General features: G+C 38.2%; 1 protein-coding gene across 1 annotated transcript; it reads right to left on the reverse strand.

Moving 5' to 3' along the window:
* Positions 1 to 759: 759 nt before the first annotated feature.
* Positions 760 to 19634, reverse strand: MAT1A (methionine adenosyltransferase I, alpha). Its single transcript, XM_010567845.1, has 9 exons — positions 19316 to 19634; positions 11967 to 12044; positions 10986 to 11108; positions 8577 to 8689; positions 6891 to 7034; positions 5980 to 6198; positions 2791 to 2973; positions 2155 to 2288; positions 760 to 1515 (listed from the first exon to the last, which is right to left on the reverse strand). Exons 1-9 carry the CDS (start codon positions 19407 to 19409, stop codon positions 1413 to 1415), a joined length of 1191 nt encoding a protein of 396 aa, XP_010566147.1. The 5' UTR covers positions 19410 to 19634; the 3' UTR covers positions 760 to 1412.
* Positions 19635 to 19952: the final 318 nt, after the last annotated feature.

Genomic DNA, 19952 nt, shown 5'->3' on the forward strand with positions numbered 1-19952 from the left:
TATTGACAAACCAACCTGATCGCAGAGGATAAATGTGATCTCACACCCTCCCAGTTTAAACAAACCTGGGATGAATCCACAGTCCTTTGCAGAAAGTATTTTGTCACTTTATAGGACAATATAGCACATGAGCACAGAAACATCCTTATCCTCAGTCTAGATCATATCCAATCCACCATGCACACCAGTGACCCTGATCTGTCAGGAGAGGCTGTCACTACCTCCAGCAGGAGTAACGGGTTACCGGTACCCAGACTTAGTAGCTGAGTACTGGCACAACGAGGGACATGCTTGCTGCGCAGACTTGCTCCCACAGCTGTGGAGGGACACACAGCCACGTAACAGCTAGTTCTCCGGTGAGAGACTGCTTGGTGGGCAGGGGAGTGGTCCACATTTTAACCTCATGCTATATATATCTGTTGATGTTTTGCAGTTATTTCTATGCACTTTATTTTATTCCAAAATTACATCAAACCTAACTTTCGGAAGCAAAAAAAATTAGGAGGGAATATTGTATAGCACAAACCCAAGAGTTAACAATAAAAATCTAATACTTTTTCACCAAGTTTCTACTAATCACAAGGACTAAACAGTGATCACACATGTAATGAAAGATAAATTTGTATCACAATTCCAAAATCTAATAAAATTCAATTATGTTGGTAAACTAAAATCCTACAAGAGTATAAGAGGCTGAGTTGAGAAGGACCATTATACTGCAACATTTAAAAAGATAGAAGAAGAGGCACCTTTACATACGTGGTAGGAAAAAGCTTTTTATTCTACGATTGTTGTTTTGTAGGAGAACACTGATGTTTCAAAAACACAGGAAATTGAAACTCAACAGTAACAGCACATATGCAGTGAAGGTGATTTAAATATTACATATGCTAACATCTTCTACAAAAGAGGCCGAGATACAGTTATGTGATATTCAGCCTTCTCCCATCAAAGCAACTCCGGTCTGTATGCAATGCTAACTCCAGTAAGGAAATTGGACCCCAGAATTTCCTGTTGTCTAATTAGAAGCTAGAGATCTGCTGATCCTTAGTCAAAGTTGGGAAAGTCATCTTCGCCTTTGCCCATGAAAGGTTTGAAGTTCAGCCGTTGGTTTGTGTACCTGAGTCATACTTTGCCTTTATCAAAAGAACCAACAGAGCAGCAATAAAAAGTAAACTGTGTTTTGTTGTCTTATGCTGATTAAAAAAACAGACTCTGTCCTTTATATCTTAGATAATGAAAGACACTGAGGGTTCAAAAAAATCTATTTCCAAGAAAACTTCCTTTTCTTTCCATTTAAAAATCTAAAATTCCTTTTGTTGAATACAAAGCTGTCAAATCTGATTTTTGGAAACATCCTCATCATTAGCAGACTTCTCTTCCTTTCTGTGTTTAAAGAGTCACTGCTAGTGTCAAAACACAAGTTTTTTAGGGACCTCCCATGAGAATTCATTTCTTCCAAAGTGACCATAACATGCAGTCTTCTGGTAAATGGGCTTTTTTAGGTCCAAATCCCTGTGTGTATAATAAAAAGAAGAGAAAATTCCTCACATTAAGATACTTCATGATAACTACCATTAAAATCCTGATGTTGATATCCATTTCATGCCCTTAGTCTAGCAAGCATATTCTGGAGATGCAAGCATACCAGTGAACATGTCCAATGGAGAACCATAAAAGTGACAACAAAACTTAAACGTGAAGTACTTTAGGGCTACAGGAAAAGTCCTCACTATTGAGAAATAATAATTTTAATGGAAAAGGTGAAATAACCTTCAATTCCTTTTGTAAAACAAAACATATATTTTTTTCACAGCAAAGTAACTTAAAATTCTTGGAATACAAAAGTTATTTTATTTTATTTGAATTCCACATACTATATAAGGCCAAATGCTGAAAGTATATGCTTCGTATGAAACTTGAAAAGTACATCTGTTATCTTAAAAGATATGGCACACTGGTAGATCCATAAAAAGTATCACCTGTGAAGACTCACAGAATGACAGAATGAGATAAAGTCTCTTTTGTACTGCATGGAACAATCCCATGCTAGTTCAAGAGGCTGACTCTTACATTGTAACATGTAATGGGGTTGCAATAAATCATTTCTAGGATGTGATCACCAAGGTATTTTCTTTTTGTGTATTTCTATACCTGACAATGACTCCAGGCCGAAGATCAAAGTTTTTGTGCACAATGTCCAGCAGCTCTTTCTCTGTTTTTTGGGAAGTTCCATAAGTGAACAGTGAAATGGACAGTGGATGAGCAACTCCAATAGCATAAGAAACCTAAGGCAAAAAGACACCCTAGTTAGCAAATAAACACAGCACCTCAGTGGGCAACAGTATGCAACAGAACAAAGCATTAATTCATGAACCATCTTAGGAAAACTAAGGCCTCTCACTTCCTGTATTTGCACAATCTGTATTCATAGAAAAAAAGAGAAAACTTTGAAAATGCTGAGGTGTCTGGATAACTTTCTTCCCCATTATCCAGTCACCCCATGCTCATTTCCATGACAGTAAGTGTCAGAGGGTTGAGGGATCGATAAATGTCCAGAAAAACAGCCAATAAAACGAAAGCTAAATGAAAAGTTCCAGCTTCAAGAAGCTGATGGGCTATTTAGTGACATTACAGTGGTCTTGAACCAAGTACATCAAGGTCTTCTTTCTTTCTTCAACTCCAAGCCATCACCAAGACTGCTTCTACTACATGTCTCGTACAATGTGTATGGTAAAGCTGAAAAGGAAAAATTGTTTTGAGAAAAGCAACATTCACAGCAAACCATACCTGAACCAGAACACGGCGACAGAGCCCAGCTTTCACAAGAGACTTGGCCACCCAACGGGCTGCGTACGCAGCTGAGCGGTCCACCTTTGTGTAGTCTTTGCCAGAAAAGGCACCACCTCCATGGGCTCCCCAGCCACCGTAAGTATCCACAATGATCTTTCGACCAGTAACACCAGCATCACCCTGAATCAGCAAAAGAATTTGTCCATTTTACAATCAATTTTATTATAAGTCTCAAAGAATGCTATGCATCCTTCAGAAGACTACAACAACGTGTAAGTAAGTTCACTATATATGGATTGCTGTGGGGTAGCTGAAGGAATGGACTTGCCTCACCGAGCTACAACAGTGGCTATAAATGTTCTTTAAAGCCAGATTCATAAGACAAGCCATTCACGAGCTGTGTTTGATAATCAACCAACCAGGTTTGCATCTAGGTAGCTAGAGCATGCACTGCCTGTTTCAAAAGTAAATATTCTAGACAATGTGGAAATTTTGGTTTAGAAGTGACCTATCAATCACATCCAAACTGATTACAGAATATTGCTAACAAACTACATGCCATATAAGAACCAGTGACAGATTTTACACCATTTAAAAAAATAAAAAATCAGGCTTTCATACCTTTTGGTCAAAATCTGAAGTTATGTGAATATTAAATAGCAGATGTCTTTTTTGTATATACCGTCGAAAGGTATGTCAGTGCTACCTTATACATCATTACATGGAGCCTGGCACCCAACACTTCCAGTGCAGTATCATAACAGAGACTGTCATACAAATATGTGCTAAAAAACATATTTCCAGCCCCAAAATATTTATAGTCTAATTTAAACTATACACAACAGGTACAGAGCAGTAAGCAGTAATTGAGAAAGAAGGATTACTCCTTTCTAAGAACTGATACTTACAGAACGATATTCTAAAATATTAAATAAGGAAGTGCAGATAACCTTCTAGCTGCCTACACAGCTATCCTGATTGCTCCTCACAAGTACTTGATATTTTCATTTGATCTTGGATAGCTGATCAGTATGTGACTAATTGTCTGACCCCCCCAATTTATTAAATGCTTAAGCTTTCTGGTGTGAATGGAATCATGCTCAAATTTGAAACTCAGTCTCCACCTGTGCAGGCAGGTTTGAAATTCTTTGTCTACAGAATATCATGTCAGTAAAATGCAACTGCTGGAATGTTTGCATGGCAAACACAAGCAGAAAGTCAAAGTTTTTCTTAGAAAGACTGTGCATATACACAGAAGAAAACCTTTGGCACTGTTTGTTCCATTCTGCTAAGAAAGCAGCAAGATGTTAATCTGAACTGTAGATAGCTGAATTTGTTTAAAGGATCCTGTCCTCCTGGGGTTCTGCTTGACTCAAACCTTAATTTGATGGCACAGACAGTTGCAATAACACCTTGTGTGCCATCATGACTTCACTGCAGAACTGAGTGAGAGGAAGAGAAACAGACAGCTGAAAGGAAAAAAAACCCACACCCCTCTTTTTAAAGGTGCTGAAAGAGCACAAATGCATTTGTAGAGCTTGTGGAAGTCACTTTTGCGACGAGCTGTAATGTCCTCACAGTACCAGCGGGTGTTGCTGTTGGGAAAATGGCGACAGCAAAATTACTAATTTTGCCATAGCCAGAATTCAAGGTACCACCGGGCTCAAAAACATAAGGTGAAAATGCCAGGTGAAATACATGTGTCTTCCTTAGATGAACTGAGCTGGAGATTAAGACAGCGTTCTATAGCTAGTGTTGTTAAAAATAAAACTGAGTAATACTCTCATGAAAAGTAATCAGAAAGTTGAAGACGTAAAAGACACGGAACAGTTATTTTCTGGTTGCCACAATGCTATTGTAAATTGCACAAGTGATGATAGCTGTTGTAAGGCCATGGACACACAGGCAGAGTGACCCGTATTAAGTAAACTTATCCCAGGTTTTAAAAGCAGCAAATATACACTGCAACATGTCTGTGTTTGTATGTGCAAACATCAGCACTACAGTTCCACCACAAGAGTAGAAAAGGTATTCCTGGTTGGCTTACCAAATGTAATTATATGACATTTTTAAATGGGTGCAGTTCATTGCACACCTAAAAGATTTACATTTTTAATGGGTGCAGTTCAGTGCACACATGAAAATTTGTGTATGTGTAGCCTCCCACATTGGTTCATTTGCACCAAGTTACAGCTCAAGTTTGCCTCTCCATTTGTCCATAGTCTAGGATGTCAATGATACACAAAGTTACAGTGATACAACCAATTCAACTACACAAAAACTAATTTTTTGTATAATCATTATTATAATGATTAATCTCAAGACCTTCCTACCTGTTCCATGGCACTGATGTAGAAAAGACACAGCACCTTAGAAATAATTTTGGCAAATTCCAGTAAATGAATGAATCTGAACAGCAAAGGAAAACCAATGTCTACTTGGATTTGTTGTAAAACTGGACCTAATTTCAGGAAGGAGCTTTGAAATTTTGCTGTGATAGTTCTGAAGGGAACTGAAGACTAAAACATTGGGAATGGTGAATTTGTTTTCAAAAACTAAATCTCAAAAGTCCTGATCCTACAGAGAGTGGAAGTTCTGTCTGACTTCTGTGAGTGCAGGATGACATTATAAATCCCAGCTCCTGCATTGCCTAGATAAAGCAAAAGCAACATCTATTTTCTCACCAGGAGAAGCCTATCAAGGGCTGATTTTCAGAACAGATGAACACCTTCAGCTCTTATTGGTGTCAGGCAGAACAGTGCAAGCTCTACAGATCTGAAAATCAGGTTCACTCTAAGAGAAGTAAACCTTCTGTTGTCCAGCTCTCTGTAAGGAGTGCTTTCCAAGAGAAAGGATTGCTTGTCTCGCTCAGTGCTGGACTTGAGAGGGTTTGAGGAAACCCAGAGCTGGGCTGTACATTCCACGCACAATGTAAGATTCAGCTCAACTTGCCTGCCTAGTCGCAACACATATATGATATAACCGTGCCCTCAGAGGTTACTTTGGCATCCTGCACATGAAACCCTGGGTGCTTCTCCCACATACAACCGCAGTTAAAACTTCCACTAGGCAGCTTGCTTCTTACACCCTGGGACAGACATGCCAAAAAGCTGAGCATTTCTTTTAAGACACACACTCAATGACAAAAGCAAGCTGATAAAAGCACCAACACAATACAACACAAACCTGAGGTCCTCCAATAACAAAACGTCCACTAGGTTGAAGGTGATAAATAGTTTTCTCATCCAAGTATTTTGCAGGGACAACAGCTTGGATCACACGCTCCTTCAGGGTTCTGCGCATAGTCTCCAGCGAAATGGTTTCATCGTGCTGCACAGATATCACAATGGTGTGAACACGCACTGGGATGACTGCTCCGTTCTCCTGGATATACTGAACCGTGACCTGAATAGAACAGGGAGAAGGAAGAAGAAAAAAACAAAGTTGCTATAAGGTATATAACTGGTCTACATCAAACATCACGCTATGCTATTCCAAGAGCAAAATTGTAGCAAAATGTCAATGCTGACATGCTAATGATCTTTGCTCACATTGTTGCCAAGGTATGAGAAATGAAGCCTGTTTTCTCACTCTTCATTTTTGCTGTGCTGAGGGGAAAAAAAAAAAAAAAAAAGACTCAGTAGGGACAATCTGATTTTCTCTGAAATTGCCCAAAATGTGCCTTTTGGTTGGGATTTTCAGCGAAACTCCCAAGCCTCAGAAATTTTTTTTCTCAGTGCATCTTCAAAAAGGCCAGCCCAAATCCCTAAAAACAAAGAAATCCTTTGGATCTCCTGTCACTTTTTCGATGAGCACAGATGGCTTAGGTCTGAAGGGTTAAATGTTTCTTCCCTGGTAGGTGGTTAAGTGCTGTTCCTAGCACTCTGATACAGGTTAACCATTTTCCAACAGTCAAGGAGACAGTATCATAAGTGGTGGCTATGCTTTACCTGCTACTTGTAGGTTATATATCTGCTATTTGTAGGTTATCCTGATACTCTGAACACCATCACTTGCTGTCTTTAAAAATATTTAAGATTCCTGGAAAGAAAAAGTGTTAGTTTTCAACTATCTGGACTATCCATAGCAGTATTTACCTGTGTCTTAGAGTCAGGCCTCAGCCAAGGAAGTTCTCCATTACGCCTCAGCTCTGCTAACCTGGCATTCAGTTTATGAGCAAGAATAATTGTCAGAGGCATACATTCTTCTGTCTCATCTGTTGCATAACCAAACATCAAACCCTACAGGAGGAGATGATATACTTCAGTCACTGTTAAAAGCACCACAAGCAAAGGCAATGAGATTTCATCTGAAGCAAAGAGTAAACAGTACCCTTAGGTTTACTTTCTGCTGCTTTACATTACAGTGCAAGAAGCCTAAACTCAGATCAGGCTCCAACATGTTACAGTGTAATGAGAAACAAACTACGTTCCTAGAATTTTTCACTGAAAGCCTGAAGGTTTACACGTTGATCTGGAAACCTGGACAAAAATGGAGATGTTTCTGTGAAAAAATCAGGTTCTTTCACCGAAAAAAATTATTGGAGCAAAACAATTTGAGGACTATTCTGTCATCGGAAAGGTGTTATCATTAGACTGGAAAAGTTGTAGAGGCTTTTATGTATGAGTAGAGACACACATATACTGCAGCTCGCATCTGAAATTTCAGTGGAATGGGATGTGAATACTCCATGAAGGACGTACTAGTCAACAGTTTAAGGCACCTGCCTCGGACTTTCAATGCCACATGCTTCCAGTCACAGCTTCTACTGTTATTCAGTCATGTCCCCTGCATCAGATTATCATTTGTTAAAGAGTTAGCAGCATTTTCTTTCTCCTCATCCAGTGTATGTTGTGATAAAAAAAGAAAAAAGACAGGAAGGTACTTTGATACAATGGGAAGGGAGGCCATCAAAGTGCCAAAGAAAGTCAGATATCTTTTCATTTTATGTAGTATTATGTCCCCATGACAGCATAAAAGCATTTTAATTTAGTCCTCAAGGGTTTTTTGAACAATATTAGCTTGGCTCCCGGACTCTCATATCTCCACTTATGGTTCTCAACAGCATTGTTACAAACGGGATATTATTACCAACGATAACTACTGTAAATGTTAAACTCACTCATACTGGCATCAGTCAGATTATGGAGTTTTTATGTTAGCATCTTTCTCTTGGGAACATACCATAATTATCTACATATGTTATTTAGCTCATATAAATGCAGCTTGGACAGCCTTAATTATGTGGAACACCTATTACAATAGCTGCCTCTGGGAAAAAAAGTGAGAATTAAAAGTACCCTGGTGTATTTGCCTTCATTGGACTACTGCTGAAGACAGTTGAAACATTGCCTAATTTTTTGCTGTGTAAAATCTCAAGAGCTCTGTGAAAGTGAAAAGATCCTTTGTTTATTCCATCTTAGAAGACAAGGCTGGCTGCAAGATTAATGGTCTAAGGAATCTAAAGCTACTCAATAAAAACATGAAATGCATAAGCAAAAAAACTTTGCTAAGTTCTAAAGGACACATCCTCAGCTACTACAAACTGCCAGAGCTCTCCTGACTTGCATGGAGTGCTATAACGAACACCAGGCAAAAGTCTGCCCTCAAAGAACTTCCAACTGTTTTAATAATTTTTTTTTTTTTTTTTTATTCTGGGGTAGCCCAAGATGGAAATGTGGAAATTTTCACGTGGGTTTTGATTTGAAAATAGGGCAATAAGGCAGGGTAAACTTTTTCCATTCAAACAGCTTTGATGTTTTTAGAAGTGATGTTATGTCTACCTGATCTCCAGCACCAACATCCTCTTCATCCCTGTGTAGATGAACACCTTGGGCAATATCAGGTGACTGCTGTTCCAGTGCCACTAAAACATTACAAGTCTTGTAGTCAAAGCCTGTTTGGAAAAAAGAATAGCGTTGAATTAGCTTTTTCTGTCACAATTAAGGAAAGTAACATGGAACAATATGAAAAAATTTTCTTTCTGAAGGATACTACATTCAGAACTCAAAATTAACTTCTATTTTTAGTTAAATACAAGACTTGAAACCTTTTTTTTTGGGGGGGGGGAGGTATATAGAGTTGCCTTTATTGCTTGTTACTGCTTGTTTTCTCTTGCACTGGCACCCTGTGCCAAGCCAATTCAGATTATGAATGTTTAACTGCAGAAAACTAGTCAAAAAAGTAAATAATGAGCCTCTCCCAAATAAATAGTATTCAAAACCTCTACATAAATTCCTAGGAGCTGATGTTTTCATCAACTGAAGGCTCTGCTCTCCGATGCATTTTTTGTAATACACGTAAAGCAGCGTCTGTACCTAAACCTCTTGTGAGAGTTTATGTGAGAGCCACAAACAGAGAAAAAACCACAGATTGAAGTCTCACAGCAAATCTGGAAGTGGGAGTTTACTTTACATTACTTTCAAAGGCCAAAAGAAAGGTTTTTAAAAAGAAATTGAAAGACTTACAGAAGATTGTGGCAAAATTTTCCACCTGTTCATAGGTATATTAATAGTAACTTGCTTCTCTCCAAATCCAACCTTTCCTAGAACTGTAGCTACTGGCAGCTGCTGACCAACACACGTTCAGCCAATACAACACATATACATGTCCATATGCATATTATCCACTTGAAGAATGCTCTTCACCCTCTTTTAAGTAGGCTATGTATAGAAGAAAATTACATTTCTATGTGCAATTGTTTGTTTTGGCTTTTTGTTTTACTTCTGCATAGAAATTGTTTTTTACTGGGTCACTGCATCTCCACTTATCATTTTTGGCAGTTAGGATAAAAAGGAGATTTATGACCTACTAGATTTGCCAGTGTTTTCTGAAAGCACTGCTGTTATGTGATGGTGGAGGTAACCTGCAGATGTGCTCCTATAATATTCTCCCACCAAAATCTCCCTGTACATTGAATAGCAATTAAAGGACTGCAGGAAACAACTTTTTTTTAACCAAAAGCTCTTAAAAGTTACACTTCACTGTAACAGTATACTTGGAATATTTGTAATGTAGAAACAGATACATGGCAAATCAGAAAGTGAAATGTGTGTGGTATATAAAGCATTTTGTCTTTTTTATCATTTGGACATTACACAAACTGGATTTGGACTGCACACTCCTCAGTGTAGGTGGAGTTTTTCAGAGCACTTTGCACAGTGAGAACCTGCTTTACACCTGGGAATTCTAGATCCTGCCACAGGACAAATATATAAAGGTACAATGAAATGAACTAGGTTTCTTCCGTCTCTTTTGCACCAAGATGCATCAGTCAGCTTGGCAAATGAATAACCAAGATTCGAGTTCTCGCAAGTTTGGAGGAGTGGTAGATTCTGTGGCTCAAATTGCAATTAACTGTTCTGGCCTAATAGCACAGTTCAAAGTATATTCTGCCTACTCCCTTTCAGTTTTAACTAATATATGATGGTTTTTCTACTTACTGGGTGTTGTGGTTTAACCCCAGCCAGCAACTAAGCACCATGCAGCCACTCACTCACTCCCCCCCATCCAGTGGGATGGGGGAGAAAATCGGGAAAAAGAAGTAAAACTCGTGGGTTGAGATAAGAACGGTTTAATAGAACAGAAAAGAAGAAACTAATAATGATAATGCTAATAAAATGACAGCAGTAATAATAAAAGGATTGGAATATACAAATGATGCGCAGGGAAATTGCTCACCACCCGCCGACCAACACCCAGCTAGTGCCCAAGTGGCGATTCCCCACCCCCACTCCCCCCAGTTCCTATACTGGATGTGACATCCCATGGTATGGAATATCCCTTTGGCCAGTTTGGGTCAGCTGCCCTAGCTGTGTCCCCTCCCAACTTCTTGTGCCCCTCCAGCTTTCTCGCTGGCTGGGCATGAGAAGCTGAAAAATCCTTGACTTTAGACCAAACACTACTGAGCAACAACTGAAGACATCAGTGTGTTATCAACATTCTTCTCGTACTGAACTCAAAACATAGCACTGTACCAGCTACTAGGAAGACAATTAACTCTATCCCAGCTGAAAGCAGGACACTGGGATAAAGCCAGCAAGTGTATCACGTCGCACCATGTAAGCAGCTTTCACACAGGATATTCAGTTTTTATCAGGCTTGCTAAAGCCCATATATGGAAGTGATGACAGACCTGTTTTGCAGTTGCCTATTGCTTGCTCTTCAAGGATTTCATGAGTTTTTCCACCAACCTTTAGCTGAATCATCATAGCCGATATGTCTAATTGCATCTCGGACAACTCGTTGATAATCCACAATAGCATGAGATGTGATCTCCCCACAGAGCAACACCATTCCTGTCTTACATACTGTCTCTGAGAAGAGAGATGAAAACAGGATTACAACAGCATAGTAACCCTGCCCACTAAGACAAATAACTATGATGATGGTGATTTTGACAGGTCTGCTGTATACATACAGTGTAAGTCCTTTCTACCCATATTTTTAGCATTATTAGCTCCTTCTACAACAAATTCTTTTCATATTCACCATATGTCTGAAAGTAAGGAAAAGACTAATGTGTCCAATTTACAAATGGGAGAGTCAAAGCACTGAGCATGATACAGTAATATGCACAGATTTTAGGGAAGTAATAGCATTAAACTGGGATTTCTAAATCCACTTAATCACTCTGAGATACATACTGAGGCTAAAAAAACCTCATCAGTGATCAACTATTTTGAAAACTTGCCTCCAGTCCCAGGAGGAAGAATGTGAAGATGGGGTTTAGTTACATAATGCATGAACTGGGGTAATGACCTGAGAGTGGACAGTACAACTCTTTCTGAAGAGATTTAAAAAACACAAGCACTTATGGGGACTTAGACTGAAAAAATTAGTACTTTATTAAATATAGTAAGTGAACTTTTCAACAAAACGATATTAAAATATTCTTTCAAAAGTCCACTGTAATGAAGCCAAATCTGTTTCTCCCAGGAAAATTCAGTCCACACACAAAATTAACTATCCTACCCTTCTACAGCCTGCTTAGGCTTCAATCTTTACAAAAAATGTTACTGTTTCTTTTCATCTGTCCTTCTCTTGAAGACTGTAATTCTCATGTAATTTTTTGAGAGTAAAGTGAGTTAGCAAATAATAGCATTAAACTCTTTGCAAACATCATAAAAAAAGAACAGCGACCAGGTGATGACTTAAAACAGCAGATAACTTACCACAAGCAACCTTGGCATTCGGGTCCTGTTTGAGATGGGCGTCTAGTACAGCATCGCTTATTTGATCACAGATTTTATCTGCAAGACATCAAAGTTGTGATTCAAAACCATAGCACTCAATACAAAACACGGACTGTCTGCCTCACTTTGAATAGGTAGGTATTTCAGCAAGGAATTCTTTTATTGCTTCTTACTGGAGTATTTAAGTTAGCTAAACAGAAAGACATTCGAAACATCCTGCAAGCACTGGTGTAAACTAATACTGACTACAACTTTAGCTGTAGTTTTCTGCACTTAAGTGTGAAACAAGTATGTTATGCACAGAATTACCTGAGAGGCTAAGAGGCTTTACTCCCAGCCTTCTCCTTTAACACCACAAGCCAATACAGCATGCACTCCACATCAGTAGTATTCTAACAGGAAGGTGATATTCCACCATCAACTTCCATCTCCCCAGCAGAAAGTTAGACTGTACCTGACCAACGCTGCTGGTAAAGCCTGAGAAAGTGTTTAGATTAATACGGATAACGCACAGCTCAGTCAAGTGGCTGTTCTGGGTTTGCTCCTTCTTACTGCTTCCCACCATCCTGCAATGCCAGCTTCTAATAATCCCTGCAGCCCACCTAAGGCAGGGCAGTGAGTAACACAGGCAGAAACAAGAAGGGGTTACCAACTGAAGTCTGCCTGAGGTAAATCTTGAGTATATCTTCAGTTACATCCCAAATACAAAGTTTTCAGCTCAGCTTTATCATAATAATATTTTCTTTTTCTTTCTTTCTTTCTTTTCCTACCTTTTTAATGAATAATGAATCTTAATCAAATAATGTAGCTAATCTAATGAACACAAAAGGGCAGCAGCCATAACAATGCCTTCCACATGAAGACGGTAATTTTTCTTATATAATTTAATTTTATCGTCTTTAAAAAAGTCTAGTATTGCATACTATGTTTAGATGTTGCCATAACATGCTGTGTGGCAAAATAAATTAATCTCCTGCCTTGCCATTTGCAACACAATCTGTTGGAAAGCAATGTTTTGTAAGAGTATGTCATTAGAGACTTTTAATACATTTAACCTCAAGTCAAATTCTCATTTTTTTTTCATGAGGAACATGTACATTTAGCTGAGAGGGACAAATCAAAGACTAGAGAACTAATGTCGTTCTGACACTCTTATCTCCCTTATTAACCACTTCAACACAAAAAGAATGAATACAAAAGACAATTAGCAAATGTAGGCTGCATTGGAACTTCCAGCCTTGCAAGAACTGTACAGGGATTACTAAATCTGGGACAATTATTACCAAACAAGAATCAGACACGATTCTTGCAATTTAGTTAGAAGTCCAAACGAACCTTGTTTAGCAGGACTGGGGACAAAGGTGGCAGGTGTGATTAAAATGTTTCTCTGCTTGCTCTCTTCAAAGTTTCCATTTTTTCTAAGGAAATACAGCCATATTTTTGAGCATAAAACCAAAAACTGTTGATGAAAATATGTGATTTTTTATTACCTGGGTGGGACAACAGAGCAACTGGGATAGGATGACCTTCTTAGTGCAGGTCCAATGCCCTGCAGTAAACTCCTAGTGATTGGGACTGCTTTGTAGTCTTTTTTTCACCACCCAGAGTTTCTATGCCAGGAACAACCTTTACCCTGTCCTTGCTCCACGTGAAGCATGTCTCACCTGCATTAAATGCCAGTGTCCCATGTTTGCCTAAGTTCCCTGTATGGCACATACAGGGATATTACATGGATTCTTTCCAAAACATTCAAGAAGAGTACAGGTAATCCTGTATGACTAATTCATCCTCATTTCTCCTTGTGGCACCCATCTGGTACAAAGAAACTTACGTTGGTTTTGCGTGCTGTGGTTGAAATTAATTTATGAACTAAAACTTTCATGAAATGTCTCAAGAGAACATTAACCATAGTATGCAGTGAAATCAGTAAGTGAAGATTTAACAGGATGTTTTCATGTTTTGGTTTTTTTTTTTGCATGAACTCTATCATTAGTATCTACAGTATTTCATGGATATTGGTAGATAGAAAAACAGCTCTTTTGCTTCCCTCTCAGAGCAATAACACAGCAAACATTCATGAACAAAAAGCATAGTCCACATTTACAGAAGGGGAGAGTTTGTCTTACAAAACTGTTACACTGAAAAGATCATGACAGAAGACTAGATGAACAGTCATCCATAGAAATGAAATTATCTCCATACAATAGCATTAGTGAGACTGCTACAGAAATACTAGATTTTGGTGATGGTATTCCAAAGGTGACCTTAAGAAGCTGCAGGAAGGTTTAGGACACACTGAGAAGAATGTCCCCAAATTAGAAAAGTCTATATCTTACAGGATGAAATCAATCAAGCTCAATCTAGTTTTGAAAGGCTGAAGGAAAGGCAACCTGCCAGAGGAAATCCTTATAGGCATTGGGATCACAAGCTCTAAAAAACTAAAAATAATATGATGAGAGAAAAGGTTTTGTCTGATGGACAATAATGTAACTATTTCAGATGATAGCTGAAAATTAAAGAAAGAAAGATAAAGATTCAAAAAGGAAAATAATAAAAAAGTGAGAGCCATTGAAACCATTCATCTAGAGGTATGCAGGATTCCTTGTTCCTTCAAATCTCTAGATGAAAATTGGATATCTTTTTAAAAGGCATGAATGAAATTCAACCATCATTTACTAGCACGTTTGAAGAATTCTTGCACAAAATATTATTACCTGTGTATGAAGGTTAGACCAGATTATATGTCAGAGGTCCCTTCTGGTCTTTAAAATCTATGTGACAATTTAATCAATTAAAATGATAAATTAGAATAATTTAATCAACTATGCTGATAGCACACCTTTAGATTAAAATAGGCTGAGACAAATCAGTTTGACAATTCATGTCGTATCTGATTGTTGGTGCAACAACCAGCAGTTCTAGTGCAACTAGATCCAAATACAGATACAGATATATCTATCAAGACTGGAAAGAGAAATCTAGCTGGATGATTGGCTGATTAATGCATTAAATTAAAGGCATGCCTATTAGTAAAGGTCTCTGGTGTAAAATAAAACCAGGCATTCTATTTTTAGCAATGCTTAGCAGGCTTTGTGCACCCTTCATTCTGTTATTTAAATTTCTCATCTCAACCATCCCATTTCTCTTATTAGCTGCTAAATGTGGCAGGATATGTTTGTCCATTATTTCCTTCCTTTTTGTGTTCCTTCTCTTTTGGAAACAGGGAAAGCATAAGGGACCACCTCTGGTGAAGCATTATCGTCTTAAAAAATGATGTAATATGTAAGAATTCAGTTCATGCATACCGTCATGTAGTGAATTACTATCCAATAGGATAAATATTGCAAAAGGATGTCTAGGCTGAGGATTCCTTGACTGAACAGGAAAGTATTAGCTAACCATGAATTCTTTTCATGAAATCCAATCATCCCACAGACCCAGCCTTATGGCAGAGATGTCAATTAGCTGTAAAACAGCTCTTGCTAACTATAAAAGGAATGAATGAGTCTAGGAGACCTTATGATAAACCCTACTCAAATGCCCAGTTGACAAATTATGAAGCAAAGGAGGCATTCAACAGCAAAAGTGATCTCCAATAATTAAAAGGAGCTTCACAGTTTTCCAGACAGGTGGACATAAGTTTGTTATGTGAATCTAGACTATGTAAGAGCCTAACAGAAGCTGTGACATCTGCAAGTTCTCAGGACCTCCTCAAGAATTCAGTTTCATGGATTCACCACACACACACACACACACAAATCTATGAATAGCAGTAACAATTGAAAACTTAATTCAAAAAAGCTCCATCCCCTGAAGAACAACAAATAGGTACAACCACAATTCTGGCTTTGATGGTGTAGTAAATATAATAAACATTGAACATTTCAAAAGGTAAGGTTGATTTTCTTCAAAACCTGTGATCATCAAAATAAAATTTGTTATTTTTAATGATACATTATTTATATCAACAGAAAAAAATTATTTTAAACTAGAAGCTGAAATTATATATTCAAATTTGATAAACTGAGCAAGTCTCAGTTTTCTGGTGAAAAATTAAAACAGTCAAGAAACACAGATAGTTATCATGAGCACTTCATCAAAAAATAGGCTTTCCACCAAAAAAAGTTTCACTAGAAAGACTTCAAATAGCTGAATTGTGCTGTATTACATTTTTCCTATTTAAAAGATTCTTGAGGAGTGCTAATTGATAACTGCAGTTGTACTTCAATATTAACACTACACTGTTTAAATGTCTTGTACATCTGTTCTCTTTGTTCAATACACAGTTTACTGAAGTATTATGTATATTGTTAAGTCTATACAATGTTAGATATTGTTAAGTATATATAATATTAGATATGACATGCAAGCATCAACTTGCTGAAAAGATCTGCATTTTCTGTTTGTTTGGTTTTCCTTTTGTGATTCTTTTTCTGTGAATATCCAGAAGATAAAACATACGTTTTTAATATGGTTGAAAAATCTGAGGGTGCTTTTAGCAGATGTTTTCTCTTATATTTTTAAAGAGACTCCTTGATACTTACTGGGAAACTGAATGACATTCTGTTTGCAGGCAATTCCACCTGAAGTCACACCAGATAGGGGAAGGAATTAATCCTAAGTGTTTTGGAACCTGTAAGACATTGTGGGTCAGAGAAACACACAATGCCTTTCAAAGCACAGAGAAACCATTGTGCAGCACGGACAGACACGACTGGACAAAGCAAAATGGAGCAGTGACAGAAAACAGCTATCTAAAAAAAATCTCTTCTCCATGCTACTATCTATGTGCTTTTATTATATTGAAATGAAGAAGTCACATGTAAGTCTACAGAGTTTGGAATTTACCCCACTAAATGCCAAGATTAAAGACCTGGAAGGAAATCCCAAATTTTATACCCAAGTGATTTTGAAGAATTTGGACTGAGAGGACAGGATAAACAGAGTCTTCTATAAAGTCTTTGGGGAGCATAGGTAATACCTGTATGTTAATTATTGCCAGCTATTACTTGCTTGTATGGAATTTGGGCTTCTCAGTGACACACAACTCTTAGGCATTGCACAGGTATAAGGTGGTTCTTTGTATAGCCAAATAAATAAGCATGTAATTTCTCTTGCTTTGTTTATTATGAAGGAGGTCTCCATTAAAGCATTCAGTCTTCAGCTAATATAATCGGAACAATTTAAATTTCCACCAGACAAAGATCTGGTTCAAGATTTTTACTTCACATAATGCCCTCTAGCAAAATTATACTATCATGTACAGAAGAGAAAGAATCAAGAACACGCAAATTATCCATTTGGTATCAAACAGAGGAACTCAAAACTCACAATAAAATGCTAGTGCTACTGATAATGTCAGAAGCCCAACTACAGCATCAGAACACTGGGACCCATTTTAAGAAATAGCCAAGATTTACCTGGGTGATAAAAACCTAATGGCATGTGTACACCTCTCATGTAAAACCACAGACAGGGAGAAGGGCGGTTGGCCAGGATGTAAGGGTGATCAATTTGCTGTCAGGAACTAGAGCTATCACTGAGATGATTAAGACCTATTGCTGGGCTGTGTTCAGGAACAAGAATTTGTAGGACCACCCAGAGTACTGTCAACCTGTCCTCCCTTGATCTGGAATATGTGTATCTTTCCTTTGTCATAGGTGTTAGGGTTTTCAGTACCCTACATGAAGACCTAGGCTGCTTAAGAAAGTATAAGCATCACAGTCTTGAAAATGTAATTTCAGTTTCCCACTCCCTCTACAATAAGCCTCTGGGGTTGCCACTTTGCACCTCACAGCACCCAGAGATCTGCCAGATGAGAGGCTGTACACAAACCTAACAAGTGGTAATGTTGTTTCTCAATGGCCTGCGGCGTATTTCAGCACAGGAGGAAAATAATGCTCATGGGCCTTAAAAGAAGGCCTACTGAGGGCCAATAGAGTTTTGGGAAATAAAGACGGGAATGTGAATAAGAACTAAAAAACAGGCCAAATTCTAAAACAAGAAACAAGACAAAAAGAGAATTGGTAAAGGAAGGAAACCATGGGACAAAGCTAAACCTGGGGACTCAGTTAAACTCTTCCTGTTCTGAGACTTATCTATTATTGCCCCAGGGGGATTAAAAATAATGATTTGAGTTGCATGAATTGTGACCTGTCATTTCTGGAAATACCATCATCAATTTAAAATTACCATATTGTATAATGTTATTTTTCCTATGAAACTACATTGCGCTACAGACGCTGGACATAATTATGTATAAATTTGAGATGGGACCTATGTCCCAAGGACTGAATGTGGTTGTCATTTTCTGATTGTGTTACATCAGAAAGAACCCCAACTGGCTTAACCTGATGTAGCTGCCTTGACAGTGGCAGAGGTGTACTCAATTGCATCAGCCATGGAGTTGATCTGCAGTAGTAAGTTAATACTATAGAAGTGTATCAGAATTATACACATGAAATTCTCACAGCTAACCTTTTTATTCTCTGCTATGTCATTCCACCCATTTATGATTTAATCACAAAACATGAGTACAGACTTGAAAAAGCAAAAGGTACAGGATGCTAAATCAGCTTCTAAAATAAATACACTTTTCAGGACATCAAACAGTCTATTGTCCCCTGGCCTCATTTGGGGGAACACTTGCTGCTGACATAAGATGCGTGTTTATGGCAGACGAATATGTGTTTTCAACAAAAATGAACTAAGCTCTGCTGACCATATATAAAGTTTAGCAAATAACTGTCCACTATTTGCTTAAGCAATTCCATATATTGCATCAGATGATGATGGAATGGGGGGGGGGGGAAGTTACCAACTTTGCCATGTGCAGCTGCTGGGACCATTGATTTTTAGAGGCTTTAAAATAGCCTGCTTAGAGATATTCTTGTCGTGGGTGAGTTTTAGAGCACAGCATATATGCAGGACAGTTCCACAGGGCCCATAAAGATACAGAACTTGAGAAGCAAGCTATGCATTCTTATCCATATGTGAAACTTGAGTCTGTCAGAGACATGGTAGTGTCTCCACAGTAATACTGAAAGAAATTCAGATGAAAAGGAAGGAGTAGCAACCATAAACCCCACTGCCCTCCTCAGTGTAACACACACCCTGCAAAAGCACGCAAACTCCTGTTGGAAGCATCCTAGTTATAGCGGTTCTATAGTTTATATGGACAAGGTCCAATAGAAATGAAGTAAAAAGCACCCCGTTACAAATAACTTCTATAATAAGATTAATAGCAGATGAATTCTTCTTCAGGCTTTTAAAACATTTTAAATGAAAATATTATTCTTTTTACACATATGCCAGAGCTGGTTTCTTACCTGGATGTCCTTCTCCCACTGACTCTGATGTGAACATGAAAGCCCCTTCATCATCCAGCGTGTAATCACATAAACCATCCACCGGCCCATTCATGATTGTGATGCTTTTCCTGATGGATTACTACAAACAGTGGTTGAAGAGTCCTACCTTTAGTGCCTTCTCTTAAAGGAGAAGGTTGTTTATCAGCAGGACTGTTGCTGTCTTCACTTATTACCTCTTATACTAACTTGAATTTCAGTGTGTGAAATCAGCATGTGCGTGCATCTGTGTATGCATGCAAGGAGTATGCATGTGCCTGAAGTCTGTATCCCTACCTAGTCTGATCTGTCAGTCCCTGAGCTGCTCCTATATATGGAAAAGTGAAAGTGCCTAGATAATCATGTGAGGAAAATGGAAGAGCCCATTTCTTGGCAGGGGAGTTAGTTAACTTTAGGATATTTCACTAATTAACCCAATTCTTGGAAACATTCTGGATTCAACCCATGCAAGACTGGTTATCTTAGCAACTCAACTGAGCATGAAGAAATGCAGGAGTAATGGTGACGGTTCAGGTCAGCCGCTTCTTCAGTTTGTGTCTCCCCTAATTCTGGGATCTATGTTGTGGTTGTGGGTTTACAGGGATAGATAAAAAAATCT

Source organism: Haliaeetus leucocephalus, unplaced genomic scaffold (assembly GCF_000737465.1).
Source record: "Haliaeetus leucocephalus isolate CR32 unplaced genomic scaffold, Haliaeetus_leucocephalus-4.0 Scaffold229, whole genome shotgun sequence".
Taxonomy (NCBI): domain Eukaryota; kingdom Metazoa; phylum Chordata; class Aves; order Accipitriformes; family Accipitridae; genus Haliaeetus; species Haliaeetus leucocephalus.

What these genes read in the sequence shown, in the direction of transcription:
- MAT1A (XM_010567845.1), bottom strand. Translation starts at nt 19,409, where the DNA reads ATGAATGGGCCGGTGGATGGTTTATGTGATTACACGCTGGATGATGAA. An exon ending in AGTGGGAGAAGGACATCCAG is followed by an intron (nt 12,045 to 19,315) that starts GTAAGAAACCAG and finishes GATGTCTTGCAG; the next exon opens with ATAAAATCTGTGATCAAATA. An exon ending in ATGTTGGTGCTGGAGATCAG is followed by an intron (nt 7,035 to 8,576) that starts GTAGACATAACA and finishes CTCCTCCTGTAG; the next exon opens with GGTTTGATGTTTGGTTATGC.